At 44.4% G+C, this 10,801-nt stretch overlaps 1 protein-coding gene across 1 annotated transcript in view; it reads right to left on the bottom strand.

Moving 5' to 3' along the window:
• efnb3b (ephrin-B3b) overlaps positions 1–10,801 on the bottom strand; it is a 77,057-nt gene that overhangs the window by 8,871 nt on the left and 57,385 nt on the right. Inside the window, exon 3 of the mRNA XM_051428727.1 lies at positions 13–105. Coding sequence (XP_051284687.1) covers positions 13–105 — 93 coding nt within the window. The remainder of the gene's footprint in view (positions 1–12; positions 106–10,801) is intronic.

Below are 10,801 nucleotides of genomic sequence, written 5' to 3'. Positions count from 1 at the left end.
GAGAAGACTTACTCTGCCCCACTTTCAGCACCACCTTCATGCCTTGCGTGGCACACACTCCGCCTCTCATGCTATCCAGGCCTTGACGTGTCCCATCTGACGTAGCTGGAGGGATGGAAACACAAAATTACACAATTAGCCAAGTAGAAGGGTGGTATATGCGCACACAAACGCACAAAACACACACACAGTGGAAACACATCCGTTAAAGCCACACAAATTCACTCTCTCTCAATCTATGGCCGGTGCCAACAATAGCTTCTATTCATATGGTCAGCCATTCCAGAGAGTCAGCGAGTGACATTTGCAGAGGCAGCGATTTAAAACTCCACCAGAAGCTCTGAAATGTCAAACTACGAGGCGGCAGCACTTTAATAAGTCCTCATTTAGCAGTCTGCTGGAATTCATTAACACCCCTGCCGTGCTGCATGGACTCAACCGCTTTCAGTCAACTGCAATTGCTGCTCGGGCTGGAGAAATAGCAGGAGAGGGGGGTAATTTAGAGAGGCATAGACTGGCTGATGGAAAAAAAAAAGGGATGGTAATCCAATCAAGGGCGCATATGAAATAAAATGGAGCCCCTGAGACACAAAACACTGTGTGTAGAGACAAAAAGTGGACTTGATTGGTTGGAAAACCGACTGTGATGAATGAGTTAAAGCTCCAATTGGTAATTCCCCATTACTATCACTGCTTATGTTTTAATTGAGCGAAAAGAGAATTTTCCAATTTAATATTGAGGTATTGATGTGCTAATACATCCAATGAGGGGATTTAATATGTATTTGCAACAATTCAATCAACATAGTAAAGACACAGTGTCACAGTTTTCAAATTAGCACCCGAACACGCTCTGGAATCAAACAAGTTTCTTTCTGCTGCAGCCCAGGAAGGAGGCCAAAGTGCACAGACAAGAGGGTGTGTGAGCATGAATCCCTGCAACACTCTAACACCTCTTCTTACATAAAGAATGTCAGTGAATGCATTAAAGATCACTGGTCCGCAGGTCACAGAGGCTGGAGGGGGAGGAGGAGGAGGGAACACACACAGAGAATCAGGATGGAGGGATCAAGTGGGAAAAGTGGAGGGAGAGAGATGTGAGGATGCAGAGACTATCATTGTCCATGTATGTCCTCTGTTGCTCTTCCTGAGGTTTCTTACATTTTGTTCCCTGTTAAAGGGTTTCTTCGGAAGAGTCTCTCTCTTATCCGCATCAAGAGTAGAGAGTGTTGTATGTGGTGCAGATTTGTAAAGCCCCTTTAGCAAATTTGTGATATTGGGCTACATAAATAAAAGTGACTAAAAGAAAGGATGATAGAAGGAGAGGAGGTGAGGGCTGAAGAGATGAAAGAGGCCTGCAAAGTGACTGAGCCGCAGCCAGTCTCAGTCGTTTGTACACAAATGTTCCCTCATTACTCCAACTCACAGCCTTCCCATCAGATTTCAAACTATCTTTAGCTTTAATGTTTCAGTTAATGGAGAGGCTGGTGTGTGGTCACAGTGGCTAGTAAGAAAAAATAAAGACAGCCAACATATTCTTCCATCAACCCTCCCAAACACCACCCGTCTATCCTTATTTTCCTCCCGTTATAGCCCCTGGGCTCACCCTCACCTTGTCTCCTTAAAGAAATATAAAAAATAATTCCCCCCACCCCACTTTGCTTCAGGCTATAGATTAGCCCGTCTGTGGCGAAGCAGAAAGGGAGGGAATGGCGGATGGCTCTGGAGAGAGAGACAGAGAAAGGGAGGTGTGAAAAAGAGGCAGCTTCACTTCTAACACCTCCCTCTCTCTCTCTCCCTCCCTCCCTCCCTCCATCCCTACAGGACGCAGAGTGTGAAAGCAGAGGAGGAGACAAGCAGGCGGAGGTCAAGGCGAACAGCAGTATGGTGAGAAAGCCAGGAGACAGGGATGGATGATGGGATATATAAAGAAGGTTTAAATAAAGTGCTGCACAAAAAAGTTTGTATGTTCATCAGGTTTTTCTATTTTCTGTGTTACCAAATCATTTTAACGCATAGTATTTTCTCTGCCTGAGATCTGTGTAACGTAGGAGGGAAGTGTAATTTATTTTAATGATGTTCGAATAAATGAAAATAAGAAGAGAGTGCCAAATTAAGAACACGTCTAGTTTCATCAGCGCCTAATTGTGTCATTGAAAAATACTTTTTTTAAAATATCTTTGGTTGCTCAAATGTCACATCCAGGTTGTAGCAACGTTATTTAGAGATATTTCAGAGTCAGAAAGGATTGGGTCTCATGCAAGAACCACTTGTATGAACAGATTACTACAAACTCTTCTCATACTTAGACTGCTCTCAAGTGGTCCAGGTCTGTCGTATGAGCCGTGTAATGGAAGATGTTTTTTGGCATCAAACAGCATGTCAAACAGTTTACTCTTTGTGCTTGTCACTGCTCTGATGACTCCTTAGCAGCTGTACTATTAATATTTTCTAATTGTGTCTGGTCGTTATGTTTTCGTCTCCCGATTTCTGACAGGAGTACTTGAAGCCTCCGTGGTGTGAAATTCTTTTGTTTACACTCGGGTAACATTTTGGTGAATGAAGCAAGCCCACAATCACGAAACAAGTGGCACTCATCAAGTTCGAAACAGGCCATTTACGGCCATTTACGACCATTGTGCAGTTAAGAGAGTTCGACTCGGAAAACTCACACGAGCAAAAACCTCACAGTAAGGGAGGATTGGTTGTTCTTGCATGTCTTGAATGAAACAACATACATAAAAAATAAAGACAAAATGCTTCACTGTCCACCCCCTCCATCTCCATTCTGCCCTCTCAAAGAAGCTTTATTGGATTTTATAACTTCATCAACTTTTTTAATCTCTTTAGTGTTAAATTATGCTGGTTTCATACAAACAATACAATTAAACATTTGGTCATATTCACTGGTTACCCAATCAAGTGAGGCGAAGTGCTTACCACATTGGAAATGTATTGATTTTGTATATTATGAAATGTTTTTCTGCATCTGTTTGTAGATTCACATGTAAACCACGTACAGTTTCACAATGACTAATTCAAATATAAGATCAGATCAGATTAGAAAAGGTCAGGAATTAGCAGTCGGAGCCTTCAGATTCTCTGCAAAATAGAATATTGTTCTGTGCAAAGATAATCATTTAACAAACTCACTGAATGCAACTGCACGAAATAACATTTATTTATATTAAATTATTCCTAATTATGTTTACCATTATTATTTATTACAGAAGTTCCTCCAGAGACACAGTGTAAGAAAACAAAATGGATGATTTAAAGTATATAATCTATCTAAATTATCTTAGAGCTACAAAAAAAAACCTACCCTTTTTTTTTGTTTTACCCTCCACTACATCCTGGGTACAGAGTGTGATGAAGATAGGCTGGAGGGCAAACTCAGAGTGTAGCAGCTCCGATTAAAGGAATGGATGGAGGACGGAGTAAATACCCTCAACTGGTCTGAGAGAGAAAGGCGGAGGATTATGATTTCTGAGAGTAATAACTCCTGACACACAAATGAGGACAAGAAGGTGACGGGAGACGAGGGAGGTGAGGAAGAAGAGGGCAAGGACAGGAGGAGGAGGAGGCCATGCAGGGAAGCGAGGCAGGGAGACTGATTGCCTGTGACAAGCTGTTGGGTGATATGATGGGGACAGGAGACTATGTGAGACGATGGAGATGACCCAGAGCCCAGTGGACACAGAGAGGAGAAGGAGGAGGAGGAGGAGGAGGAGGAGGAGGAGGGAGGAGGGAGGAAGACAAGATTCATAGAAAGGGGGTGGGAAGTGGTAGAGGAGAGAAAAAGTAGAGAAGTTAAAAACAGAAAGTAAAGGAAAGAGTTTAAATGATGTGATAGATAGCAGAGAGGTAAAAGAGTCTAATGTCTCCATTATGGAAAAGTGGAGCGGTAATGGATACAAAGAAGAGGGAGACAGAGAGGGAGACAGAGACTGAGAGCAAGGGAGCCAAATTGAACCAGGAGACCCTTCACAAATGTGATTTTTGCAAATGCAAGTAATTTTTTTAACATCATAATCAACAGGTCACAAATATCCCAAAAGGCAATTTTTGTTAAAACAGTGAACTGCATCGCGACAAATCCTCTTAAATCCATTAGACGTGTTACAGGTGCTGCTATTTCTGTTCAATTTCACAGGAACAAAGTGAACAAAGAGATCAGAGCTGATTTGTCCTTGGATCGAAAATATCCCCCCCTCCTGCCCAAACCCAATCTTGGTTGCTAAACACTGAAAAATGCCCCAAATTTCCCTTGCACTTCAGGGGGGGAAAGATATCACCAAATCAAGGTAGAAATAATCACAGAACATCTGTGAAATCCTGATGCGAGACAGAGATGAGAGTGGGAACGACGCAGAGATGTAGGAATGGCGTGCCTCGAATCTTTCCCACCACACTTTGGGAGGACAGAAAGAGAGAGAAGGGAGGAGGAGTGTATAGAGCAATTTGGGATGAGATAAGAGGAGAAAGGAGGAAGAAGAGAAAGAGGGAGACAGGGGAGGGAGTGGAAGGATGAGTAATTGAGACAATGATCAGCAGTGATGGGGGGGCGCCAGAGGACAGGGGAGAGGAAGGGCGTCGCTCCGCCACCCTCATTCGACAGGAAGACGGGAGGGAGAGGAGGAGGAAGTGGAAAAACTTAATTAATGAAATAATACCGCAGTCAACCTCAATCAGACTGCACAGCGCCGGGGCTGTGCACACAAGGAGGCAGGCAGCCAGGCAGGCCGGGGGAGGGTTGTGTATGTAGTCCATAGAAAAGATCACAGTGGATGAGACTCTTTCTCTGCGACTCTCTTGTTATTACCAAGGTCAGTGCTGGGCCAAACCTCTTTCCCTGCCTCCATTAGCGCTGCCGAAGTTGGCCCGCCGTTATGTAAAAGTGGAAGACGACTCCATGGGAATCGTATCTCGTGTCATTCGTTCACTCTGGGACATAAACCCACCGTCCGACATGCGCTCAACGACTGTCACTAGCTGCAGTGGACTATGCAAAGCTTAATTTGCATTAAGACGCAGCCCAGGCCTCAATGTTTGCCCTCCCACTCTATTCCTTCCCCCTCCTGTGGCGGGTTTCGCAGCCCTGGTTATATATTCCTCACATGCTGAGTGACAGCCGGCCTCCCGCAGCAAAAACACTTGCTCCTATATGAGTGATGTGAATTTGTGTACATGCTGATGTTGTTATTTCCAGCACGTCCTGCCGCCTACTTTGGGACACCACTCACATTTCGCTTTCCTCAAAAGTCAGAAGAAGTGCTGTTATATTGCCTGATTGCATATGTATCTACTGCCAGCTTTCAGTGCCATATGCTTTTCCAGCTTTTTGGTGCAATATGTTGTTTTAGGAGATGGAAACACAGGCTTTTGGGGCGTTTAAATACACTAAATACTGCTGAATCTAATGCTGGATTATCAACCAGGACCCCAAAAGTTAAGAACTGTTTAAGAATATCCACCAATAAAATATAATATAAACTGAAAAGAAAGTGGCTAAAACTGGCTCATTGATACTTAATCTTGGGGTCCTGTCTTCTTGGGGTCCAGGATTTCCAAATGAACAAAAACATAAAAATAATAAAAACATTTTCTCCTTGTGTGTGATTAATGATTGATTCTAACATCTATTTAGAATACTGTCTGTATATAACACTGAATAAACCAGAAAAACATTTTCAGTATTTTTTAAAATCTAAGTAGTGCCTGCAGACTTCCTCTCAGGCTGCAGTTGGTACACTAACCTGCATGAAGCCTGAAAGGCAAAACCTGGGCCCAAAAACCCCCATACAAACCTGCTGCCTGTAAAGCTTAAAGCTGTTAGCACACAATAAGAACTAAAAGTGACCAGGATGAGCAAAGTAACCCATTAAGATGATTCTTTACAGAGATTTTAGAAAATCCAAAAAATAAAATTCTTGCCAATGTCAACTGTGCTTTTATATGGTGCACAAGACTAAATAAATATGTTTTATTTGAAGATGACAGGATACATAATGCATTGAGAGGAAAGGGCCTAAAGCTCAATTTTCCCCCAGGGTCCCCAGTCAGATTAACGTCACTCACGTCACTTGAAATGTTATGAATTTGGAGAGAGTTTTTTATGATAGGAGAGACTGAGACGGAGCTGTCTAAGTACTGCCGTTGTGCATAAATACTGTATCTGTGGCCAGGCTTTTGCAGCAGTCCAAGCTAGCTACTGTACCACACACTATCAAATCGCACACACATGGTTTGAGCGTAAAGTGAGGACATCTTTCCCCGATGACAGCTAGATTAAAGGGAGTAAAAATGGGAATGTGGCGTGCAGAAAAAGAACAGATTAAACAGATAACTGAGTGAATAAACAAGCAAACAAGAGCGAGGGAGGAACAAAGCTCGCTCGCTCGTGCTGTCTCATGTTCCACGAGCACAGCGGCGCCCCCGCTAGCCTCTGGTGTGTGATGCCATGTTAGCCGCGTCATGAGTGTGTCAGGTTAACGAAGGCAATAATCACGAATGCAAATGCAATGTGAAAGACACAAACACAAGTGGGTGTTTTGTTTTGCTCCGGGCACACTGGTGCATGCTTAGGCTGGCGTGGTTTAAGTGTGTGTGTGTCTCTACTGTGTGTGTGTTTGTGTCGGTGTGTGTGCAAAATGTTCCCATCTGTGCAATTCAATCTATAACCAATGGGTTGCTTCACAGCAGCTTTGCCTTTAAAATCCTCCTTTTAGTTCCACTTGTTTGGCTTTAGGACCACATTCCCCAAAAACAACCACAGAACTAAGTTTGTCACTGGGGTGGACCGGGAAGTGTGTGTGTGTGTGTGTGTGTGTGTGGGTGGGTGCAGAAGAGACTTGGGGGTGGGATTTACAGTCCGCTTCCTGTTTAAATTTGTAGGCCTCACTCTCCAGAGGCTCTATGAGCTCCATGTGTGTCATCTAGATGATGAAGAGCATATAACCTGATCTCCTCTCCCTTGAGGCAAAGCTGAAGGATTCATTCTCCCTCTCCCCTTCTCCACACGTCCTAGCCCCCCCCCAAAAAAATCCTGGATCTCGCCATCGAAATTTCCTGTAACTAAAAACGTCTTCATAAATCTCCTATGGCGCTTTTATAACCTGGCTATGACGCATTAACGAAGCTATCACAAGCCATTACCTCGCGGCGGCGGCGAGGAGGGGGAAAAGGCATTAAGTTGTGTACTGAAACAGAACAGGCATTATTTTAGCTCCCCCCCACCCCGAAAAAACATACCAGCCGAGTATTATTTTCACATTCCACCTCCAAATACACAACACACCATTACTTCCAACATAGCATGAGGTTTTCCAAACTTTTTTTTCTGCAAAGAGTGCAGGTTTCGTGTTCTATTGTTGCACACAAAGGCTCACTGTTGGCTGTGTTGTGGTGGCACTTGATCCATAAACGGGACCAGCTTCAAACAAGGACGACCCAAAGAAGTCTGTGCTGTTTGGCGCCCTTTGTTGCACGATGACATGGCGGTATGTATGTGGTTTGGAGACAAGGCGAGTATGATATGACGTTTGTCACATGAGGTAATGCAAGAAGACAGTTGTGCTGATGAAGACTTGTTGGCTTGTTAAATACAGAAACCACCACTCCCCCCCCATTTATGATCACATTGCGGCCAAAGTACATCTTCTACCGATATATGCCGTTACGTGTTGTGCTTTGAGTGGAAAGAGCACCAAAGAATGGCATTTAGGGATACTTTGGTTACTATGGTTACTAATTACTGTTTAAAAATCCACTACATTAGTTAGTTTTTTTTTTTTTTTTACAGGAGAGGACATTTTATCTGACCCATGCAATACTGAAAGGGTAAGATAAATCAAATTACTTTCCTACCTAAAGTGCATGAACAAATTAAAGCTGTATTTCTCATTTCTGCCGGCAACCAAATTGCCTGATTTCTGATGGGAACTTTCCATAATTTGTATTCTGAAATAATGTGATTCAAGTATGACATTCCTTCCTTTTATAAACTTATAGAAAAAAGTAAACTTCCTAATGCAATATGTGCCATTTTAACCTGTTTCCTGCGAGCTTGAGAGCATAGTATTTGTGTGTGAGAGAACCAGAGGCGACAGGACCTGGACAGGGCCAACATTGGGAGCCAAGTCATGGTCACAGGTTGAACTCACATGATGCGTCACATGCCGACCAAAAAGACACATAAATTCACAGCAAAGAATCTCACGCAAGCCCCCAATTTCACACATGCCTCCACGGAGGAGACACTATTACCTCAAAACCTAGACATCAACTCACGCAACTCACGCAACTCACACACACACACACACACACACACACACACACACACACACACACACACACACACACACACACACACCACCAGGGGAAAATGATCTCAGTGTCTTTGCTTGCGTGCGGTTGATCTCTCCTCTGTGCTCGATGACATTTTAATTCTCAGCAGTTATTCGCTCTCCATCCATCCCGTTCTATTACAACCCCCCCCCAGACCCCACCCCCCTGCCTCTTTATTTGTCCTCTGTCTCTCTCCTCTACCACTCCCTCCCTCCCTCCCTGTGTCTCTCAGTCTTTCGATGTCCTGTGCGCTTGGAGGGTGGGCGACTCAGAATCACATCGTATTAACCTCCAGCACCAAAACACGCACAACAAACTGGGCCACGGCACAGCGGCCTCCGTCCTCCCTCCCTCCTCCTCCCGCCGCCCGTCAGAGTTCCAAACAGGAGGACTAGAGTGAGGAGCGCACCTGATCTCTACATCTGACAAACACACACATGCACGCGAGGCGCTGAGAGGGAGTCTGATTGCTTGTGACAGATCCGCTGCCATTTTATGGTTTAGTTCTGAGGCAGTGAGTAAAAAACGGTGTTGGAGGCCTGGAAAATGCATCTGTTTTCTGTCACGTTGTTTTCCTTCGACTAAATCCATATCACAATTTATCAGACAGCTCTGCTTGTGCCATGTAGCTGGGTACTGTCATGTGGTATGTGTGTGTGACCTTATTTGTGCAATCACTTACATCCGAGTGTTTCGTGTGTATGTATGAGAGATCCTCCAGTTCATAGGCTGGTTTGATGCACAGTGGGTTAATGATGGCTGTCAACTGCAACATTAACGCAGTACTGTCACTGTGTCTCTGCGCATCAATAAACAATCTACACACAGCCTCCTAAAGCTGTTTATGGCCTTTATGAGAAATATATAGGGCCAAGAAGGGAGAGGAGGAGGGTCATTATCACTGTCAGAGAGAAAGAGGGAGAGAGGGGCAGAGGGGTACAAATAAGGTCATCAGTAGGCATAAACACAGAGGCCAATTTCTTCCATCCAGTCTCACGTTAATTAAATGACAAGAAACAAACCGTGGACGAGCAAACGTAATAAGTCTGACTGGCCAATTCGGAAAATAATCCACGCCAAATAAATGTGACCGCCAGAGCATAGACATGCATAATGGACCAAAAGAAAAGACGAGCGGGCACAAAAGCGAGAGAGAAAAAAAAAGCAGAAGAAGAAAAGAGGGAGCTGGGCCATTAAAAAGAGGCCTAGTGGCTGGGTGGATGAGTCTTGTGTAACGTCAGTAAAGTGCTAGTCATGTAGGACAGTCACGACCAATGTTCCTTACAACTGGGTCAGTGTTCCCGTCCCGGGGCAGCGAGGGCATTCTGTGTGGTTTTCTGTGCGTGTAGCGAGTATCTATCCCGTTAACTTCCACTAACCTGCTAGAACTGCTATCCCTGCAATGCCTGTCAAGTGCACCTCTGAGTGGACCTCCATGCATATTGAATGAATACTTCAATGACTACTTATCAATACTTAATGAATACTTATCAGTGAATCCCTGAGTGACTTCTACAGCAGTGATTTTTTTTTAAAAGGCTTTTAAAAAGGCATGCAAAGCCTTTTTAGATGCGGCTCAGCACTGCGTAACGCTGTCCGACGCCGGCGGGGCAGAAGAGAAGAGGCTGAGCGGGCCGGCGAGTTCATGCTGGCCTTTGAACGCCTGAATGTAATCATTTTTCAGTGCCGGCTGAGTCGCTCAGAATGAGAGGTAACACTTGGCGATATCGCAGGGAATCTGGCTGCCCGCAGACCCCAGTGTGCGCTTGTGTATCTGCCGGTGTCCGTGTCTGCCGGTGTCTGGCGGCATGTGTCCGTCTTAAGGTTTGTGTGTGCATGCGGGTAGCCGTTTTGCATTATATCAGCCACTAGATTGGAGGCCTGGAGAAATGGGTCAGCGCCAGCCTCGTCGTTCCCTCTCACTGTCTCTCCTGCTCTGTGCTCATGTTTTTTTTTTTTTCCCAGCCTCACTTATTCCCAAGTCGCTCCCAGAATAAAAACGAAACACCTCCGGTTGTCCACTCCTCCTGCGGCTGCCTGGATCTGGGTTAAACCAGCCAAGTCCATCACTCATTCTCTCTTTCCCCTCCTTCCTTTCTCTTTTTCTTTTCTGTCTGTTGGATAAAGAAACTCTAAGAAGTCTTCGCTTGTATGTATCTTCATAATATCCGAGGAAGGAGACAGTGTAGGAGACATTACAGTGTAATGATATGGATGTTCAGAAAAGGAAATGAGACATCAGACTTGTGGAGTAAACAAAGCATCCTTCCATGTTCCTCTCCTGACATTTAGATTGAAGCAGTCGTGAACACAAGTCGTTCTGATTTGATCGTCTTATGATCAACAGTGATGGCTTTGATAAAAACTCATTTATATTAGTCATGTGTCTCAACTGAAAACATGGCACAGTAAAAATTCCAACCACACTTGCTGCCTTTTTTTATATCTAGCT

The sequence above is a fragment of the Dicentrarchus labrax genome, unplaced genomic scaffold (assembly GCF_905237075.1).
Source record: "Dicentrarchus labrax unplaced genomic scaffold, dlabrax2021, whole genome shotgun sequence".
In the NCBI taxonomy this organism is placed as follows: Eukaryota; Metazoa; Chordata; class Actinopteri; family Moronidae; genus Dicentrarchus; species Dicentrarchus labrax.
Note: the sequence above shows the minus strand (reverse complement) of the source record. Positions and strands in the feature narration are given on the sequence as shown.